The sequence below is a fragment of the Poecilia mexicana genome, unplaced genomic scaffold (genome assembly GCF_051168715.1).
Source record: "Poecilia mexicana isolate PSO_F unplaced genomic scaffold, ASM5116871v1 scaffold_2, whole genome shotgun sequence".
Taxonomy (NCBI): domain Eukaryota; kingdom Metazoa; phylum Chordata; class Actinopteri; order Cyprinodontiformes; family Poeciliidae; genus Poecilia; species Poecilia mexicana.
In genome coordinates, this window is record NW_028263371.1 from 16,576,448 (window position 1) to 16,596,284 (window position 19,837).

At 41.4% G+C, this 19,837-nt stretch overlaps 1 protein-coding gene across 7 annotated transcripts; it reads left to right on the forward strand.

Moving 5' to 3' along the window:
* Nucleotides 1-3,377: 3,377 nt before the first annotated feature.
* ddx3xa (DEAD-box helicase 3 X-linked a) lies at nucleotides 3,378-18,713 on the forward strand. 7 transcript variants are annotated; one of them, XM_015006278.2, is made up of 21 exons: nucleotides 3,378-3,718; nucleotides 5,406-5,454; nucleotides 6,347-6,394; nucleotides 7,025-7,084; nucleotides 7,898-7,990; nucleotides 8,107-8,178; nucleotides 9,875-10,048; nucleotides 10,380-10,515; nucleotides 11,224-11,331; nucleotides 11,411-11,510; nucleotides 11,584-11,719; nucleotides 11,870-11,967; nucleotides 12,042-12,140; nucleotides 12,231-12,391; nucleotides 12,493-12,637; nucleotides 12,729-12,873; nucleotides 13,869-14,050; nucleotides 14,212-14,329; nucleotides 14,412-14,565; nucleotides 14,967-15,088; nucleotides 15,661-18,713. In XM_015006278.2, exons 1-21 carry the CDS (start codon nucleotides 3,674-3,676, stop codon nucleotides 15,741-15,743), a joined length of 2,328 nt encoding a protein of 775 aa, XP_014861764.2. In that variant the 5' UTR covers nucleotides 3,378-3,673; the 3' UTR covers nucleotides 15,744-18,713. The 7 variants fall into 7 exon arrangements, with proteins under 7 accessions (XP_014861764.2, XP_087868127.1, XP_014861767.2 ...); XM_088012001.1 differs by having other exon boundaries at nucleotides 9,875-9,982; XM_015006281.2 differs by lacking the exons at nucleotides 7,898-7,990; nucleotides 8,107-8,178.
* The last annotated feature ends 1,124 nt before the right edge of the window (nucleotides 18,714-19,837 follow it).

The following is a 19,837-nucleotide window of genomic DNA, read 5'->3' on the forward strand; positions in this document are numbered from 1 at the left end:
TAAATCGCTCAAAACATCTCTGAAGAAAAAAAAAAAAGTCCCTGCAAAGAAAAGCGGGTGCAGCAGATTCTCCTTTTAATTAGAAAGAATGATGTGTCCAGTAGATGGAGCTATAAACTTTATGACACATCTTCCAGACAGCTTAAGAAACCAGGGAGCTACATAAAAGAAGACATCCTCGGAGAGGAACTTAGGAAAATATTTTCACACGGGATAAATTAGGTTCTTAGAGAAATAACTGAAAATAAATATTTAAATTTAAGAAACAACTAAAGATTATAATGCAAACGAGCTGGCATCACACCCTCTGTTAGCCTTCATAGCGAGTTGAGCAACATTTTTCTCACAGGGAGGTGCTCCTTTGTGCTCCAACTGTTTATACAAATGCATATTGTGTTCGGATGACTGACTAACAGAAGGTGAGTCGCAGCTCACTGATGAATCTGCTCACAGATGGTTTAATGTTGTGTCTTTACATCTTAAAACGTTACGTGTGAGTGATGGATCGCTACAGCTCCTCCAGAGTTACCACAAAACTCTTGTCTTCTTCTCTGATTAATGATGTCCTCATCAGGCTTGTCTGTTTGAGTGGATGGATATATTTTTTGATAGTTTTGCAGTTGTGATGCCTTTTCGGAGCCGTAACCACAGCGGGCTAAAAGGAAGCATTGAACTCAACGCAGTTTTTCATGGTGAACCAGTAACATTACAACCCAAGTAATAGAAAGAAACCAAAACAAATAATTTCAGAAATGAAGTTACGTGTAATAATGTGAAATGACACAAGGAAAAAGTATTGAACCCTCACAAAAAAAAAAAAAAAATGGGAGTAGGTCAAGACACCAGTTGAGATCTATCGGTGATTAGAAAACTATCCAGCTGGTTCGGTCCAAACGGATAGATGGATGGGTACTTTGACTAGGAGCTGCAGCTTTGTGCTCAGGCATCTGGAATGTTTCGAGATTAGTCCACGACCTCAGGTTTCACCGTATCTATTACGGCTCATTCTAAAATAAACTGGAGCAGAGGTATGAAGGTCGATGACTCTGAAGTTCCTGTTGTAGCGTAGAGACGACGAAGGTGGGTTCCAGGATTGGATGATATAGCTTTGAATTCAATACAGGCTTCTTGTCTTTGTATACACACACACACACGCACACACACACACACACACACACTCCACACTAAGATCATCAAATGCTAATGTCTGACAAAGTGAATACAAAAAGCAGTTTTCAAATTACAGTTTCATGTATGACGGGACCAACCTGGCCTTGTGTGAGAAGGTGATTACTCCCTGCAGACTGGGTGTCTCACCCTTGGCAGCACTGACTGAACCCCAATGATAACCTGCAATGAGCCTTTCACATCTCTGCGGAGAAACGTTGAGCGACCAAGCCTCCATTTTGCTCAAGACGGTGGTAAATATTCTGTCACCCCGAGGTAACAAAGCCCGGAGATTTCTGGGAAATGTGAGATGGGTCTTTGGCTGTTTTTTTAAATTTAATTTAATTTTTTCAGCATGTTTTGGCCTCAGAACATTGCCATAGATGCCGTCTCTGCCCAGCCTGTCTAGATATGACTTTGTAAAACTTTCCAAACTGACGGATTTCAGAGACTTCGTTTCTCGCCTTGGATTTTTTTTTTTAAAGCTGCAGTATGTAATTTTTTTTTAACAAAAAAAATGTTTTTTTTTTACACTGTTTTTAAAACTGTCACCATGTTGTGACAATATGGTATGAGACAGATAATCTGTAAAAAGATAAATCTCCTCCAGCTTCTCCCTGAGCTACTATTGCTATCTGAAGAAACACACTGCTCCTGACCAAAAGCAACCAATCAGAGCCAGGAGGAGGGGCTCAGAGCTGTCAATCAACCTCATGTACTTGCTGCTAAATGTGCCAATGGTGGTGAAAGAACTCATTGTTTCTGGAAAACTGTTTATGCCCCATCATCAGTGGCCATGCTAACTAGCTTTAGCACTCTTTGCTAGATGACAGTTTCAACAAATATGTAAAAAATATTTTTTTAAAAATAAAAGTTACATATATTACATTTCTATGTCGGTGTATTATATTTCCACATAGGATTAGGTTGGTTTGGAAAGCTCGTTTCTAAATGTTACCATCTGATGGCCAGTATATTTCTTGAACTTATCTTCGACTTATATTAAAAATTTGTACGATGAGCTGAAGAAACACAAAAGGAGAGGGAGGAAAAAATTTGGAAGCGGGCAAAGACAATATTAAAGGTGGTACATTTCTTCAACATCACACCCTGTCTGAATGTGTCACCCGGCCGACCTGCAGCCCTGAAACTAATTACAGTTGGTGTGTCTTATCCCAAACAACATATGGCCTCCTTTTGGTGTCTGCGGCAACAAGTGTGGGTCAAACGATTAGAGCAGGCCGCTCAACCTGTAACTACTCTGGTCTCGGAGCAGAGAGGAAGCTGGCACAGAAACAACAGACTGGGGGCGGGAGGGATGGACCTCCCCTCGCCTGACAAAAACAGGCAGACGACAGGGAAACCACCCTGAATGGCCTACTTTCAACCCAACCAGAGAAGGTTGAGTTGAAAGTAGGTCCTGTACGTTAAAGTACACTTACTCTGTGAGTCAAGCTTCTGTTTAACTAAATCTAGGTAAAACACAACCAAGGACAATCCAGAATGCTAACCATTTATCTAGAAACAATTTGGTTTTCTCAGAATAAACCACATGGCATGTTGCAGGTGCCATGTGGAGCTCAAACTGGTACGTTTGAGCTCTTTATACATTGTTGGAACTAATCTGAAGGGAATGCATAGGTCAGAACATAAGAGTTTTATAAAAATAAAAAAAAAACCTGACTGAAAATTAACACTGGATTGTTCATAATGAACTCAGAACATTTTCGTCTGGCCAGGTCCTCTTCATGACTTTGATATTGGCAAGTTTTCCTGCAATCTAAGAGTTGTCATGTCATCACATGCAGCCTTCAGTGTTTTTGCTGGATAATGAATAAAAGTGAAAGAAAAACTTACAGGAATATAGACACTAAATTAGCTAACAAACAGAAAAACCTAGCATAATTCTCTTAATTGACAAACTATATCTGAAGTGAGTTTTATTCATTCTACCGAATGAATAAAACTGGTCAATAGATTGATATTAAATAAAAATTGTGGCATATTAAAATCATAGAATATGTGTACTGAATCTAAAGTTTTAAAACTCCGCTGTCTATGTATCATAAACTATATCAGATGTATCGGTCAAAGCCACGAAAAACCTGTTTTATGTTTTGCCCCTTTTTTTTCTCCTGGTCATGCAGAAAGCATCGCGATATTTAGTCATCAGACCACAGGCCTGAGGTTACAGAGGTGATATCTCGCGCTACCTGAGCAGTCGGAGTCTCATTCCGCCACGGTCCAGCCTGCCGGGAGGGGGTTTCTGCTGAACAGCTCTACATTAGTCCTTTCATTTGGAAATAGAACTGAAAGTTTATATTTGTAACGATCAACTTTTTTTTATTTATTTAAAGTAAAACAACAGGTCTACGTTATTTTACATTTATTCGTCGTAATTTGCAGAGGAAAAAAATAGCTAATTTTGCCGTTTGAGATCAGCCGGTGGTGCTAACAAAGAAAATTGTTTCTCTTCAGTAATAATCCCCCACTATTCTCTTTAGTTATGAGTCATGTGGTCGTTGATAATCCACACGGTCTAGATCAGCAGGTGAGTAATTTCAACTTGTTCTTATTTCTTTCGGGAAGTTTGAGAATTTTTGTCCTGTTAACCTTAGTTTCGACTGAGAAAAGAGGGGAGCTAGTCAAGCTAAGCTAACGCAGCGGCTGCTAAAATGGAGGCTGTAGTCGCAGTGGAGAGGATTGTGATGGCGGAACATGATGTTCCGATGTGCTAGCGAACTGGCCGACTGAAGTCCTCCTTGAAATATGTGACGACGCTTTTTTAAAATGTAATTTCTTCAACTTTAATACATAAACGTATTCGAACGCAGTTTCGTTTGACCGAGTACTGGTTTAAAAACCAGTGAAAGCCAGTGGAAAACTACTAGGTTAGCTGACATTTTAGACCCGGCCGGCATTCTTCTGCTAGGCAGAGCGGCGCAGCTAATGAGGCCTGCTCAGCCTGAAACGTGGCGCAGGAAAAAATGTTTGGCGTCTGGGTTTAAACATCCACGAACGACCTATTTCTTCTCCATGACGTGTATTTACACATTTTCCCAAAAATAAATATAGTTACACCCATTTGGTAAAGTTATTTGTGTAACATTGTTTATTTAAATATCTATTTTCAACATTTTTATCCGATTATTTAACACCGCAAATCGCACTTTGACGCTTAATGGGCGCTTTGTAGCTCTCATTCCCTTGACCTAAATTCGTATCGCTTATTGAGTTCTTTTTAAGGGCGAAGTTACAGCGACAAAACTAGTTATTATTTCCTAAAAACGAAGCGTAGGCTGACAGAAGTAGTAAACACGGCAAACGGAAGTAATTTTGGTAATTAAACTCATAAACGGGTGTCTTAACATCTCTTGAAAGATTTGTTTCTTCATCTCGAGGGAGACCAAAAAAAATGCGTCGTCAGCTCCAAAGTTCAAAAGCTCAGCTCGGCTACATTTCTGTTTTGATCCCGCTTTATTTTAACTAGGTCAGTTTGAATTTGTTTAGTAAAGCTAAGTTGCACAACATGTAATGTTTGGATTATTTTATTGTGGGCTTTAGGGCTTAGCCGCTGTTCTTACCTTTCTTAAAATGAAAGCCAGTTTGCCCGTCAGCTTCTTCGTCATACACACTGTTGACAACCTGGGATTTAAAATATTCCTCTATAATCTGCTATGCCTTCCTTAGTGAGGCCATGTTAGTAAGAGGTTGCTATTTTGGTTTCCATCAAAGATGATGATCTTTCCAGTTAGTTTGCCGTCCTTCTTTTTCGCCTCCTTACAGTAAAAGGAAATGTGACTTGCTAAACATTTAGAATACAAAAATGAGTTTGGTTTGAGGGTTTTCATAACCACACTTGGATGTTCTGACCACAAACACTCTGATAATCTGCCGCTATTTTAACTTTTCTGTTTTTGTTACTGTTTGTGTATTTTAATTATTACACAAGAGTTTTCTTAGCAGTCAGTATTTCCATGAATTTTATGGTTAGTCATAAAAATGTTTATATTGTGCATGTGATTTCATTTACTTGAAAACTTTGAACTGTACTCGGTTAATATGAAACATGACATTAAAATGAACCGAACTCATAATTCAGGTCAACGGGTTTTAAATTTGTATGTTTTATAGTGACGAAGCATATTAATGACAGGGATTAAATGTCGTATTATCAAAGCTTCCGGTACTTATAAGAAACAATCACATTCTTAATTAGTTTTATTTTGCACTTGTAGCTTGCTGCCCTAGACTTGAACCCTGACGGTCAAGGCGGAGGAACTGGCAGTAAGTAACAACTTTAACTGTTTTTTTTTTTTTTGTTTGTTTTTTTTAAATTTTTTTAATGAATATCACGTTTTACTTTTTTTAGCTTTTAAATTGAAGAAAAAATGTTTGCAAAATGAGTACAGATGCATTTTCTGCTGTGGGAAATTAAATGCAGAAAAATTAAACTCCTAAAATCTGCATTTGTTGCACCTATATAAAGAAAAAAAAAAGTTTGTTCAGCCTGTTTTTAGCTCCAGAAAGCGGCAGGTTGCAGTGGCCTGGACCAGAGCAACACACCTGAATCGGATGAATGGCTCTACACTGAGGAAATGCATTAATTTAATTCAGGTGTGCTGAAGCAGGAAGTACAAAGGGTCCAGTGTGGTGGCTCAGGAGGACTGAATGTACGGTTAATAATCAAATTTTTAAAATCTTTTTCACACTTCTGTGGATCCCCAGATCGACAGAAGTGTGGAACATAATCTGTTCCACAGGTTATTTTCTGTGGAACATAACCTGAAATTCTTCACAGAAAATGCATATAGTCAGATATCTGAAATATTCTAATGAAAATGCAGCTTGGGAAGCTGACTTTCCTCACTGCAGTGCTAGTTGATGCGCTATTGGCTGGTGTTTCTCAAAGCATCCAATCCAGGAGCACTTTTTATTCCTCTTGGTGCTGATTGGCTGATGAGGAAGGCTGTAGGTGTTAGCTTCTGCAGTAGCTCCAAGACGGCATGCACTGTGCGCATTACTGCGTTTCAAGGCATAGTTGGTGTTTGAACTATTAAAATAGGCAGAAACTAATTGAGGTTTCAGAATGTATCAAATGGGATTCTTTTTAAAACAAAAGTAGTGATTTTGTTTTTTAAAGTGTCCCAGTGCTCACCAGTGTGTTCTCTCTACCCAGGACGCTACATTCCACCTCACTTGAGGAACAAAGATGCTGCAAAAACCGGTGAGTTTGTCTAATATTGTGCCCAGCCTCCGAGAAAAATCGTAACAAGTTTGATGTGCAAGTTCTGTTAATGAGAGAAGCCCATCAGAGCATGGTAAAAGCAAGCACAATTGAGAACAGATCAGAGGCGTTGAGCAGTATGTTTTAGTAACATATTGATCTTTACCTGTCAAGCCAAAGACACTAGTTGTCTTTTGTCAGGTTTAAAATGTACTGAGGAACCTTTCCATTGCACAGAACAAACAGAGGACGCCGTGCAGAGTGCGTTTTCTTTCTGTGCTGGACGGGTTTTCGGTGCTCACAAAGTAGGTCAAGTGGTATCGTATATCAGCCTGAGCCTTCAGGTTTCACCCCAGACTGCTCCTACGTGTGAGGATGGGGCCAATTCACTTTAATTTTGCTCAGCTATTCAACAGAAACATTTTGTCCCTCGAACTTCAAGCTCTGGCTCATTCAGTCTCATGTGAAAGACGGTGCTAGCTGTTGGCAGCTCTGATAAAGGCTGAAATTGGGACTGTCATATTTTGAGATTAAAGCAAGCTAAAAGTCATGGTACTGTGTGGTTGCACACTTGACCCTTTTTCCCCTTTTTTTTTTTTTTTTTTTTTTACTGTTTTTCTTATTCCACAGCAGGAAATTCTTATTCCGCTGGTAAACAGTGTGGTTATTCAGTGGCACCAGTAAATTTCTGTAAGTCCCTTATGTCTGCTTTTGCTGAGGGCAAATGGCATTTAGAGATGCATGAAATAACAATTTCACACACCAATAAAGTGAGTTTGATGGGAGGAAGGTTTAAAAACTATTAATTCAATATTAGAGATGCACCAATCCAGTACTGATATCAATCCTGATGAGGAAGAAAAAAATGTGGTATCTGTGACGATGCACCTTTTCCATAAGGGCAGATCTACTCAGCGTAACTCTAGGCTTTGTACTGAGTAACATCATGCTTTATGTATTCAACACTATATTAAGAATTCCTCTCTTGAACCATTTGAAAGGTTTGTTGCACTTGATCACATGTTTGACCAAGGTAGTCAGTTTCTTTACTATTTTCCATTTTCTGTTCTTCTCCTAATTGCAGTGAGTGAACAAATTAAAGTTTTTTCACTCGCTTGTTTGACCAAGCAAGTTGGTGTGTTCAAGTGTTGCTGTACTGGTGTAGTTATGTACATTTAAGTAAAATGAATAAAATTGTTTTAAGTCGGTACATTTTTCTGTACCAGCCGAAACTAAACCTCAAATATCGGTTTCAAAATTAAAAAAGAAAAAAGTGGATCGGTGCATCCCTTTAACTTGACTTAATTGTTGCGCTTCTCTTTGCTGAAATGCTTGCAGTTGAAGCTAATTCTAAGGCAAGATATTTGTCATTTAATTATTGGCTACCTTTTCCTTAGTCCTGGTTTATTTTTTTCCCTTTTTTATGGACAATATGGATTCCCCTCCCCCTCTTCATACATATAAATATTGATGTTGTTTATCTCGCCTTCAATGGTCTCCAAGATGCCCCTAAGCAGTGCCCCCAACCATGGCAGGCTGATTGCCAGCCAGTGCAGGGAGCTAGCTGTCCTACAGGATGGGATGACTGTACCATGGGTAACTACTGTGCAAAGTCAAAGCCAACACTTAAAACCCTGCATGAGCCAGTACTCCCTGAGGGTGGGGGTGAGGAGTGGCAGATCTTAAAGCCTGCTTCCCTACTTTTTACTCAGGTTACCCAAGACTGGCCTCTCAAGAGCTTGCCTTTTACCATGCCTACAGTGGCGGCTGGCGAAACCGATGCGGTACACTTTGACCTCCGCTTGCATGCTGTCCCATCTACCTGTTGGCACACTTTGACAATGTGTGCAGCTAGCTGAAAGCCTTAGCACAGTTGCTAATGAGCGTGATGATGCTGCATGGCAGCGATGCATTGGGTTACCCCGCATCACCTGGGTGGCTGACGATTTACTCTGTAGGCAGTGAAAGGGATGCAGAGCTGGTTTGTTTAGTAGAATCTGGTTGAGTCTCTGCTACCATCAACCTGTGGAGTTGGACCCATTTTATTTAGCATAACTGCACCAGAATCCTGGATTCAGCTCTGCTCCAACACACCTGGGTTAAACAGATGGTTCAGGATTTTGTGTAACTTTCCAAAAGGAGGTAATTAAGTTGTTTGATTCATGTTTGTTGGAGCAGGAAAGCATCCAGAAGTTGCTATACAGAGGGAGCAGACTGGAGAGGCAGACCCCTGCTCCAGTAATGTGCCCCCACCACCTTCTTCAAACTCAACAAAAAAATGGTGTTTAGTTCATTTGAACATCAATTTCTGCTGGTTTATGCAGCAAGAACTTTTCATTTGTGCTGCTTTCATATTAATGTTAAATTTTTCCAGCAGTCATCAAGGGTCAACACAAGATGCTTCATATTTACAAAATCAAATAAAATGTGTCTCTCAACTATGCTAACATGTGCAGTGAACATTTTTTGTTTGCCATTATAATTTTTAAGCTTAAAAAAGGGGGGCGGGGGGGGAGTTTGCAGGGATCAACCTGGTGATGGTTTGTGCAGCAAAATTATTTCGTAGCACAGCTGGTTGGTCACAGATTTGCTTGATTTTGTGAATGTTGGGAAGGTGGTTGACCTTTAACCTCTGGAAACATTAATATCCTTCCAGTTTTTTTTTAAAATCCACTTTAAAAATCTGAACTAGAAAAAAATCAAATTGGTGTGTAACAAATCCTAGGTGGATAATTTATTTAGACACATTTTAGTTACTGATCATTTCTGATTATTCCCATAAACTCTTAAGACTTTAAAAAAAAAACATGATCGCTAATAGCTGCCTAATGTTTCAAACATTTTATTAATTTCTCAACCTGAACATTCAGTCAGCTTTGCCTTGAACACAGACTTCTTTGGCTCATCAGTGTCTGACCGGGCGTTGTGATCGCTTGTGTTGGCCATCTCTGTGCGCTTACTAAAAGGCTTGTCGTGTGCTTACTAATGGTTTCCACAATGGAGGATTTTGTTGACTCCTGGGTCTAAAAGTATTTTATCTTCAACAAAAGACCTTGGAAGTCTGCCAAGATCCGTGTGGCTGTTCTGCTTTTGATATTTGGGCTGAGGACGTTTCGGCAGAACGCTTAGACTAACGGTCATCGTTCCTCGTTCACCGGCTTCAGACCTGAAGTGTGGCCACCAGCAGGAGCAGTGGCTGCTGAAATTGGTGCTGCACAGTAATTTCTACTCTATTAAACAATAGTGTCAAAGGGGCCTGTTTCTACCTGCCTGCTTTGGTATGTTGTCTGCAGTTCAGTTGTGATGGACCTAATTAAACCTGCTGTGTGTATTTGAAGTGTTAGCAACTGGATATAAAACCATTTCTAAACCTAGTTTTTCTTTTTTTTTTTTTCCCTTTTTTTTTTCTTTTTTTCTTTTTTTTTTCCCTTTTTTTTCTTTTTTTCTTTTTTTCTTTTTTTTTCTCTTTTTAATGTGAAGATTCACCTGGGTGGGACGGAGGACGCACCAACGGATTTGTGAATGGTTTCCATGACAACCGTACAAATGGGGGTTTCGGAGGGCGCGGACCCCCTCGCAATGACAGAGGTGGGCGTGGCGCCTACCGTGGTAACAGGGGCGGAGGCTCGTTTAATCAACCATTGCAAAATACAGGTGGGGAATTCCTGTTCTCTTAAAAATCTAACTAGCCGAAGGTGTAGCGTAGCGTTAGCCGTAAGCCCTCACCCCACCCTTTTTTTTAAAGTGTCTCTGTTTACATTCTCTTGATAGTAAGCATGCATTTTTAAACTTGCATCCCAGTCTGTTAGCTGTGAGGAAAGGTCAGGAGTGACATAAATTGACGGTTTAACAGGACTTTTGCTTTAAGGAAAACACACAGCTCCAGCCTTGGTAAGCAGCAGACATCTCTGGATGTCTGACAGCTGATTGTGCCAGAACAGTTTCAGAGTTCGTCAGTGACGGCGTTTCGTTTCCCTCGTCGCAGGGTTTGGAGGCTACGAAAACAAAGACGGAGGCTGGGGAGGAGCCCCTAGAGACGCCGCCTACAACAGCTTTGGAGGACGCAACGATCGGTCCAAGTCTGCGTTCTTCAACGACCGTGGGTCTGGCTCCAGAGGAAGGTGTGTGTGACGCTCACTTACAGCAACCCTGAAATACATGAAGTGTTCAGAGCATCAGAGGTTTTATCTTCAGTTTTACATCTAGGTGTCATTTGTGCAGAAAAACCCTTCCAAACAAGTTACTGATGCTAAATTTCATTATAACTTGGGGCTGAAGCAAGTAATCGAGATGAATCAATTATTGAAATGTAGTAATCGCTAGCTGGCGCATACGTACTCCCAAATACCGCATTTGTTGAAAGAACAGAGCAGTAATTAAACAAACACTGAACAAAAATGTATATATTTTGGATCCAAGATGAAAAACCTTGTCTGTAAATATTACCTTCACGTGGCAGTTCTAGCTTCATTTGGTTCAAATTCTGCCATTAAATGAAACTTAAGAACCTTTTCCATCCCATTAACTGGTTAATCAATCAATCAGGATGATCTGTATCTACTACTCTGCCTTAGCTGCAGATGCATGCTTTTACAATTCATCAAGCATATGCTAAAGAAAAAGTTACCACATTTTAGGCATGAAAGTTTTTTTTAAAAAGTAATTTTACAACTCTTATGTATTTTTGCAGTTTTAAATTTAAGTGGTTAAATGGTTTGTTTGAGCCGATTGTCAGCATAATCTATAAAATACTCACCTTCTAAAAGGATAGTTTGCTGCAGCAGCATTATATCGCCACATGTACACAGAACATTTGCATCTGTTTCCAGATACGAGCGTGGGGGGTTCGGTGGTGGTGGGAACAGCCGCTGGGTGGAGGAGTCCAGAGGAGAAGATGACTGGTCCAAGCCTACTGCACCCAATGAGCGTCTGGAACAGTGAGCGACATTAAGCTGGTTGGGAATAATCTGTCTGTATGTTACAGTCAGACTAATCCTGACTGTATCCTGTTTGCAGCGAGCTTTTCTCTGGAAGCAACACGGGGATAAACTTTGAGAAATACGACGATATTCCCGTGGAGGCGACTGGAACGAACTGCCCACCACACATCGAGAGTGTGGGTGTCCCTCACCGTCTCTGTTCCTGTTTTTAGACGGAGCCTGATGACTAATGACTGTTTCATTGTGCAGTTTCATGATGTGGACATGGGGGAGATCATCATGGGGAACATCAACCTGACCCGCTACACCCGGCCCACTCCGGTCCAGAAGCACGCCATTCCCATCATTAAGATTAAGAGAGACCTGATGGCCTGCGCCCAGACGGGTTAGTGTCCCTCATCCCAAACGGGTTAGCGTTTAGTGTGACTGGTTAGCATCTCTGGTGTTCCTTACAGTTAAAGTAAAGTTTGTTGTCTTAAGATGGTTAGTGGTTTTTGTTTAGATCTTTATTTAATAGAGCCCATGTGTGTTTCAGGTTCTGGTAAAACCGCTGCTTTCCTGTTGCCGGTTCTGAGTCAGATCTACACAGACGGGCCAGGAGATACTCTGCAGGCCTCAAAGAACAGTGGACAGGTAAAAACAGTCCATAAAGTTGTAATCATTCCACACGATGTTGGGTTGGTCCTGAGTTTTCCTCCAACCTCCAGGAGAATGGACGGTACGGCCGTCGTAAGCAGTACCCCATCTCCCTCGTTCTGGCTCCAACCAGAGAACTGGCTCTGCAGATCTACGATGAGGCCAGGAAGGTGAGTTTGGAGCTAACAAATAGTTCTTCAGTTCTTCTTTTTCACTGCCGTGTGAAATCACAAGACCTCCTGTTGGTTCCTGGTGTCCAGTTCGCCTACCGCTCCCACGTGCGTCCCTGTGTGGTGTACGGCGGCGCCGACATCGGGCAACAGATCCGGGACCTGGAAAGAGGCTGCCATCTACTGGTGGCCACACCGGGACGTTTGGTGGACATGATGGAGAGAGGCAAGATCGGTCTGGACCATTGCAAGTTAGTATCCGACTCACTGGAATGTCAAAAGATCAAACGTTTGAATTCAAAGGTTTGACACCAGGATCTGTCGGTGACTAAATGTTGAATCGTGTCTGCAGCTACCTGGTTCTGGACGAGGCTGACCGCATGTTGGACATGGGCTTTGAGCCGCAGATCAGACGCATCGTGGAGCAGGACACGATGCCGCCCAAGGGCATCCGCCAGACCATGATGTTCAGCGCCACCTTCCCCAAAGAGATTCAGGTATGTTTTCATGACGGCAGCCTTACAGTGTCGCTTTGGCGGTGCGTTCAATGAGTCTGGTCATCTCATTGTTGGCTGCTGTTGATCTCAGATCCTTGCTCGTGACTTCCTGGAGGACTACATCTTCCTGGCAGTGGGGCGCGTCGGTTCCACATCAGAGAACATCACGCAGAAGGTTGTCTGGGTAGAAGAGAACGACAAGAGGTCTTTCCTTCTGGATCTGCTCAATGCCACAGGTAAAATGTTTTTTTTCTTCATTTAACAAATGAAAATGGTTGCATCTCATTCTGTTCAAGTCTGCAATGCTAAGCTAATGTCAGCCTCTGGCTACAAGAGCTATAGATATTTCAATACAGGATTTCCCCCAGAAAGTTTGCCAAGCCTGGTGGTTGGGGCGCTAAGTCGGTCTCATTAAGTTCCTGTCGTGTTTTTGAGTTAAAAAAATTTTAAAAATTTGAAAATATCACTTGATAATTATGTATTATTGAAAGATTAGTGATTGAATATCAACTATAAAGTCTTACGAAATGCAAACATAAAAACAAAACCTAAAATAAATAAGTGGTGCTTAGACTGGTGGATTCCCAAGTAAAGCCTGGTGGCCCGCCAGGCTTATAATACATTGGGGGAAACCTGGCAGTAGGAACATGACCAGCCTACAGAAAGCTTCGCCTCATACCAGAGTCATGTAACTTTATTCATATTCCTAGGAATTTGATTCAGTGTTTTGTCTTATGCATAGAAATACAATCTAAACTGAATTGAACTGGGTTGGTTGTGTAGCTCTGATACTAATGAAGAACTTATTTGGCACCTCCAGATGTTGTTTTAAGGCCTGCATGCCTGGCTATGGGGGAGGAGGAAAGTTGGCCTGTTTTCTTGGCACTGAAGTGAACGCTAAGATGACTGTTAAAGTTGTTTTTTTTACTGGCCTGCATAATTAAATGTCTGAATTTTAACCCAATAAACAGACGCATAGCAGACATTATGAAACTATTCAAGTAATCTTGGGGATTTTTGATGATCGGTAAAATTAAAAGAACTCCAATACCTGTTTCAGTAAAGAGGAATTTATCACCAGGGCTTTATAATCTTCCTGTTGCGTCCTCAGTGATGTCTTCAGTTCCTGCTTCTGTAAAACACGTTCAGGTTATATTTCCGTACTTGCTGCATGTGTGTGGATTCTTAGCATTTCAAAGCCCCCTCATGTGGCTTCCTCATGGCTCCCCAGGTAAAGACTCCCTGACTCTGGTGTTTGTGGAAACAAAGAAAGGAGCCGACGCTCTGGAAGACTTCCTGTACCGCGAGGGCTACGCCTGCACCAGCATCCATGGAGACAGATCTCAGAGGGACAGAGAGGAAGCTCTGCACCAGTTCCGCTCTGGACGCTGCCCAATCCTGGTGGCTACAGCTGTAGGTTACCCATAGTTGCGTTATATTTCTCTAAATGTAATCATTCCTGAGTTGTTTTGCCAAAAAGCCGTTGCTGTTGCATGCTTCCTGCCTGACTTTGAGCTTGTAAGGACACTGAGCCAACTGAGGAACACCAAATAAATGTCCTTCCTTCTGTCCAGGTGGCTGCTCGAGGTCTGGACATCAGCAACGTGAAGCACGTGATTAACTTCGATCTGCCCAGCGACATTGAGGAGTACGTTCACCGTATCGGCCGTACGGGACGTGTGGGCAACCTTGGTACGATCCCACTCAGTAGCTTAAAATGATCTCTTTGCTTTAAAGAACGGCGATGTAACATAACTTGTGGACTCTTGCTCAGGTCTGGCCACGTCGTTCTTTAACGACAAAAACAGCAACATAACCAAAGATTTGCTGGACATCCTGGTTGAGGCCAAGCAGGAGGTTCCTTCCTGGCTGGAGAGCCTGGCCTACGAGCACCAGCACAAGAGCACCAACCGCGGACGTTCCAAGAGGTAACGCCCCAGTATCTGGTCCCATGTCAATTCTTCCAGTAAGAGGTCAAAATGAAAATAATTCATAGAAAATCAGACAAAAGAAGCATTTTTCCAAATCTGTTTATTCGGTGTATAAAACTGAAACTATGAAACTTCAGCAAAACTGCAGGTGTGTCTGTATTTTTTGGTTCAAACTAGTTTGTTCTTCGTTCAGTTCAGTGCATAAAGTACCCAGAGGTTTTACTCAAGAGTAGTGCAACTTCAAAATAAATTTGCTCTAAAGTAATAAGTACCATGTAGTAAAAATGCGTTTCCTAAAAGCTGCTAAACTGGTTGTCTCTGTTCTCATGTTCAGACTGGCTAAATCTGATGTCTGTCTGGTTCCTGTGTGCAAACACTTACTGGTTTCTCTCCTGCAGGTTCTCTGGTGGTTTCGGAGCCAGAGACTACCGCCAGGCATCGGGTGGCTCCGGAGGCTTCAACAGCAACCGCTCAGGACGCAATGCTGGCGGTCACGGAGGAAACCGTGGCTTTGGTGGAGGTACACGAGCTAATGTGGCTCAGCTTTTAAAGGGGCAGCATCATGTATAATCTAAAAAAAAAAAAATTCTATGTTGTTCCCTCAAAAACATGGCTAGTATTGCCATGATTCTTTCATTCTTTTGCCCTTTAATCACCCATGGCAACCATTCAGCTGTTCAAAATGCCTGGGTGGACATTGCTAATTGTTTCTGGCTAGTCTGAAGGAGCTAACACCTAGTGGAACTGTGCATCCACTGAACTTATCCCAGCTGCTACTCAGAACAACGCTGGTAAAAACATTAAAGGGTTCTTGAAGACGGAGTTTCACAAAGAGCAGGAGCTTCTTGCAGAGACAGAGGTCTAATTTTGAGGCGTTAAGTTATATTTACTTCATATTTATATCAAATAAATATAGTTGACATAAATAGCATTTTATAATATCAAAAGTTACTCGACTGTGTTATAAAATGCCTCTATGTGCCTGGAAAATGCATAAAGCTGCCCCTTTAAAGTGTTTTTGTGCCGTCATGACTTTCACCTGTTTCCCAAACTAGTCGGTTCCTCTGACCTGTCCTGACTTTCTCCTCCCAGGTGGCTTCGGCGGCAACTTCTACAGCGACGGCTACGGCGGAAATTACAACCACTCTGGTAGCGTAGATTGGTGGGGGAACTAAACACCATAGGAACAGGTTGTCATGCCAACCTGCTGGAAACCACATGTTAACCTAAGCCAGACCATAACAAACCCTCCCTGTGTAGCTCCACTGACAGACAGTACATTACAACCCCAGTTCTCTGCCACCGGCTTCTTTCCCCTCGAAAGGAAGCGCAGCACGACGCAAAGAAAATCACCAGCACGTGCCGACCGCCAGGGGGCGCCGCAGAGATTTTGCACACCTCAGAGCGAGCATGGATGCTTACATGCACTGTCCGACCGCAACCTCGGACTTTTCATTGTTCAAAAAAAAGTATTTTTGTTCTCACTGCGGGGCCCGCTACCCCGCAAACCGGGTAACCTGAGGATTATTTGTATGTTGATGTACTGTGCCTTTTTGAATTTAACCAGGAAATATATGTTATTTCATCAGATGAACATGGCCAAGAGCTCAAAATTAGTTTTAAAGATTTAGTTTGGGAAAAAAAAAAAGTCGTTAAAAAAAAAAAAAAAAAGAAACTAGAAAAGTTTAAATAAGCTTGGACTTAAACCTTGGCAAACTCTTGGGTGTTGTGGCTCTTGGAGTCATGATTCCATTTGAACCTCAAATTTCTAACATCATGTAGCCTTTTTCTATTGTCAAACAGCTAATGGAGCCATTAGTTTCTCTAAAACTGGGCCACTGTGTGAAGCCGCCGTTTTAATCCGAAGGGGGACAAAGTTCCATTAGTGTTTTCTCTTTTTTTTTTCCTGCTCACTCTATCCTGGACAGGCTCTGTTTAGGGACATGGTCGTCTTTTTCTTTCTTTCTTTTTTTTATTTTTTTATTTAGCCATTCCTGACGTAATCTTAAGAAACACAGCAGTCGTTAAGCTCAGTGCCAACAGTCGCTGAGGTACAAAAACCAAGAAACCAATGCTGGAACTCCACGCTTTCCGATAGACGTGTTACGGCAGCTAGTCTGTTACCAAGCGCTAGCTACTTTAAAAAAAAAAAAAAAAAGAAAACTGAACGGTGGTTTTTGTTGCTTTTTACTTGAGACGTTCTTGGAGCAGGCGTATGCAAATTACTTTTGGAAAAACCCCAGTCAGGTTTTTGTGAATCGTTTCTCTACAAAAAAAAAAGGTGTATCGAAGCAATGCCTGCCATCTTGAAAGTGAAGTTCAAAATGGCTGCACAAAAGGACCACAACATTGGGTATTTTACGCTTGCAAGTGTTTTTGTTTTTTGGTCAAGGGAGAAAGGACACGTGAACTTGAGTCGCAGGCTTAACTTAATTACTAACATTTTTCTCTTTTTCAAGCTGCGTTGGAGGCGTGGTTCATCGTTAGGAGACGGGACATTGGAGTAATCACTGAGGTTTTCAAATAACCAGCGGGAAAAATGGGTGGGTGGGGGTGGTCTACGTTGGGGAGCAGCACTCCAACCACACGGGGTGGGGTGGGTGGGTGAGGGCGCGGGGCGAGACTTTTTTCAGTGCACCGCCGTTTGGTTTACACACAAAACTGAAGGTGGCCAAAGATCGGAAGGTGTCCTACCTTCTGTACGGAACATTTAAGTAGTATCAGGAAATAATAAAAAAAAAATTCGGAGCAGCTTTTCCTCTGGAAGAGGAGCAGGAGTCGGATACCGAATGCTCCCCAGTCCTCATCAGGTGTGATGTGCCTTGAAACCTTTAATTTTTCTTTTCTTTAAATCTGAAAAGCGGATGCACTGACAGTATTGAGAGATTGAATGGTGCTACTTGATATGTGTGTAGGCCCTCGTACATCAAGCCCATCGAGTTTTACTAAAGTTGTTTTATTGCACATCTAGAGTTTTATATAGATGTCTCTGATATGTGTCCTTAAGCTTCCAAATATTGTGTGTGAGGAGTTTGTGGAGAGAGAGAGAGAGAGGGGGGGGGAGACCCACAAAAAAAACGCAGCTTGTTTACAAAGGGGGAAGGGTTCTCAACGTTGAAATCCAGGATTTATTTGGGACCAGGGGGATTTAGCAGTCTGGGGGGGAATTTAGCCATTTGCACAGATTTCTAGATTCTACTTTTGCTGCTAGTTTTGTGTAATTTATTAAGCATTTTTGACAAATATTTATTTTTGTAAGCCTCTAAGTGATTCTTTGAAAGTTTCAGAAACTTGACCAAAAGACAGTACAAAAAACACTGGCACTTGAATGTTGAATGTCACCTGTATGCGTGAAATTTATATATTTCGGGGTAGTGTGAGCTTTTTAAATGTATACGATCCATTGGACTCAGTTTCTAATATCCACAGCTGTTTCAGAGGCCTCCACATGGCCAGCCATCTATTAGGATTTCCCAATTGGTCATCAAAATTCAAAGTGGATTTGAGCAAACATGCCAAGGTTTGGTGTAAAGCTTTCAAAAGAGCAAATAAATTTCCTAAGCATATCAGTGCAGAAGTGTTCAGATTCTCCAACTGTGTGCATTAATCCTTTAGTCTAATTTGACCTGATTGTTTTATTTTTTTTTCTAGTCAATGTCTGGCACATGGCAATCCTTAAAGAAACAAACATGTGGTTTATTCTCCTTGTTGTATTTTTGCATATATGATGCCTCTCGAGTTCTCCGTGGCTGTGGAACAGGTCTTCAGCTCTGAATCTCAAGCAGAACCTGAGACTTGTTGCTCAATCTTTAGAGAAACCCCAGAGCTGTTTAGATGTAGACTTTGCTTTTCTGTGTTAGCCTCTAGGCTGCTGCACTGCATGGAGGAGGTGGGGAGTACTCAGCTGTGCAACAAATGTAAGATTTTACCAAAATAAAATGTTTGAATGCAAAAAGTTTGTTGAAAAATCAAGCATGTTTTCTGAGAAGTTTACTGTAGATGATGCTGAGAAGACTTGTAGCAAGCGGCCTGCTGCTGTGTGGCACCTGGCAGACGGGCGGTGAAAATCAGTTTGTGATGGATTGGATGAGCTTCATTTGTTTTGATGAGGAAAAAATGCATAAAGATTTCATTTGTACTTTCAACTGTGTCATTTTTGTGTTTTTCCTTAAGTTGATCGGCTTCATTTTTGCACAGTACCATGTGTGTGAGCACATAACGCGGTCTGCAGCGGACACATCACAAGTCGTTTGCAAATGTGTCCAAATCTTCAATATTCCGCTGACGTTAAAACACAATTTTGCAATTGCGTCTCCATTAAATGACTAAATTAAAATCACGTGAACGAGTTTAAACGCCATAAGTCATGGCCGCTTTACTCATTTCAATTGGATCTATTTGCATTTCAGCGTTTGTGATGTTTGTGTCAGTGGAGGCTTCGTTAGAAGTTAATATTGATGTTCTGAGACCATTTTCAGGTAGTATAATGGTGAAATACTGCAAGAGCACATTTTCAAAGAAACTTTAAATTCTAATCAACATTTAACCCTGAACTGGAAAACATTTTACATATTCAAAATAAAGTAAATTGGTCCCTCAAAAACGGGACTAATTCAGACCAAAGCACCAAACTGAAAACTTTACTCAGTTTTTACCAAAAACTGAATGAAAAGAAAAACAAAATGGAAATTCAGCTTGTTTTAATTTATTATGCAATTAATTCATGTATTGCTTAATGCCACAGGGCCACATGTAGACCCTGAAACTCTAAACCGAACAAATTAAAGTATTTGCTTTTGGAAAGTAAAGTTTAAAACAATCAAGAGGTTCTGCAAACAGGACGTCCCAATTCAACTAGAACCCCGTTACCTCGACTCTAACGTCAAACCTGAGTTCAGACTTCCGAGGTAACCGGAACGCATCGCAAGACTTCAAGGTGAGAGGCTAAGCTGGACCTACGAGTGTGTCCCATCACACACACACACAGTGAGCAGCGTTTCATGTGTCCCAGTAACAGTCATGTTGAACTGTTAGCAAAGAAGCTGAGGAAAACCTAAAGGAAGTGGTAATCTGCAGGAAGTACAAATATGGAAGTTTATCCCTCCACTACTGCCAGAGAGCTGAATCTCTAATTTGACCCATTTATATGGAGTTTGTCATTCCAGGTGTGCAGTTGAAATAAATACATTTGAAATGAGACTAAAACTTACAAGTAACTTCTCAGCAAGATTTTTATTGTCAATAGTTGAATATAGATCTAAAGTTCTAG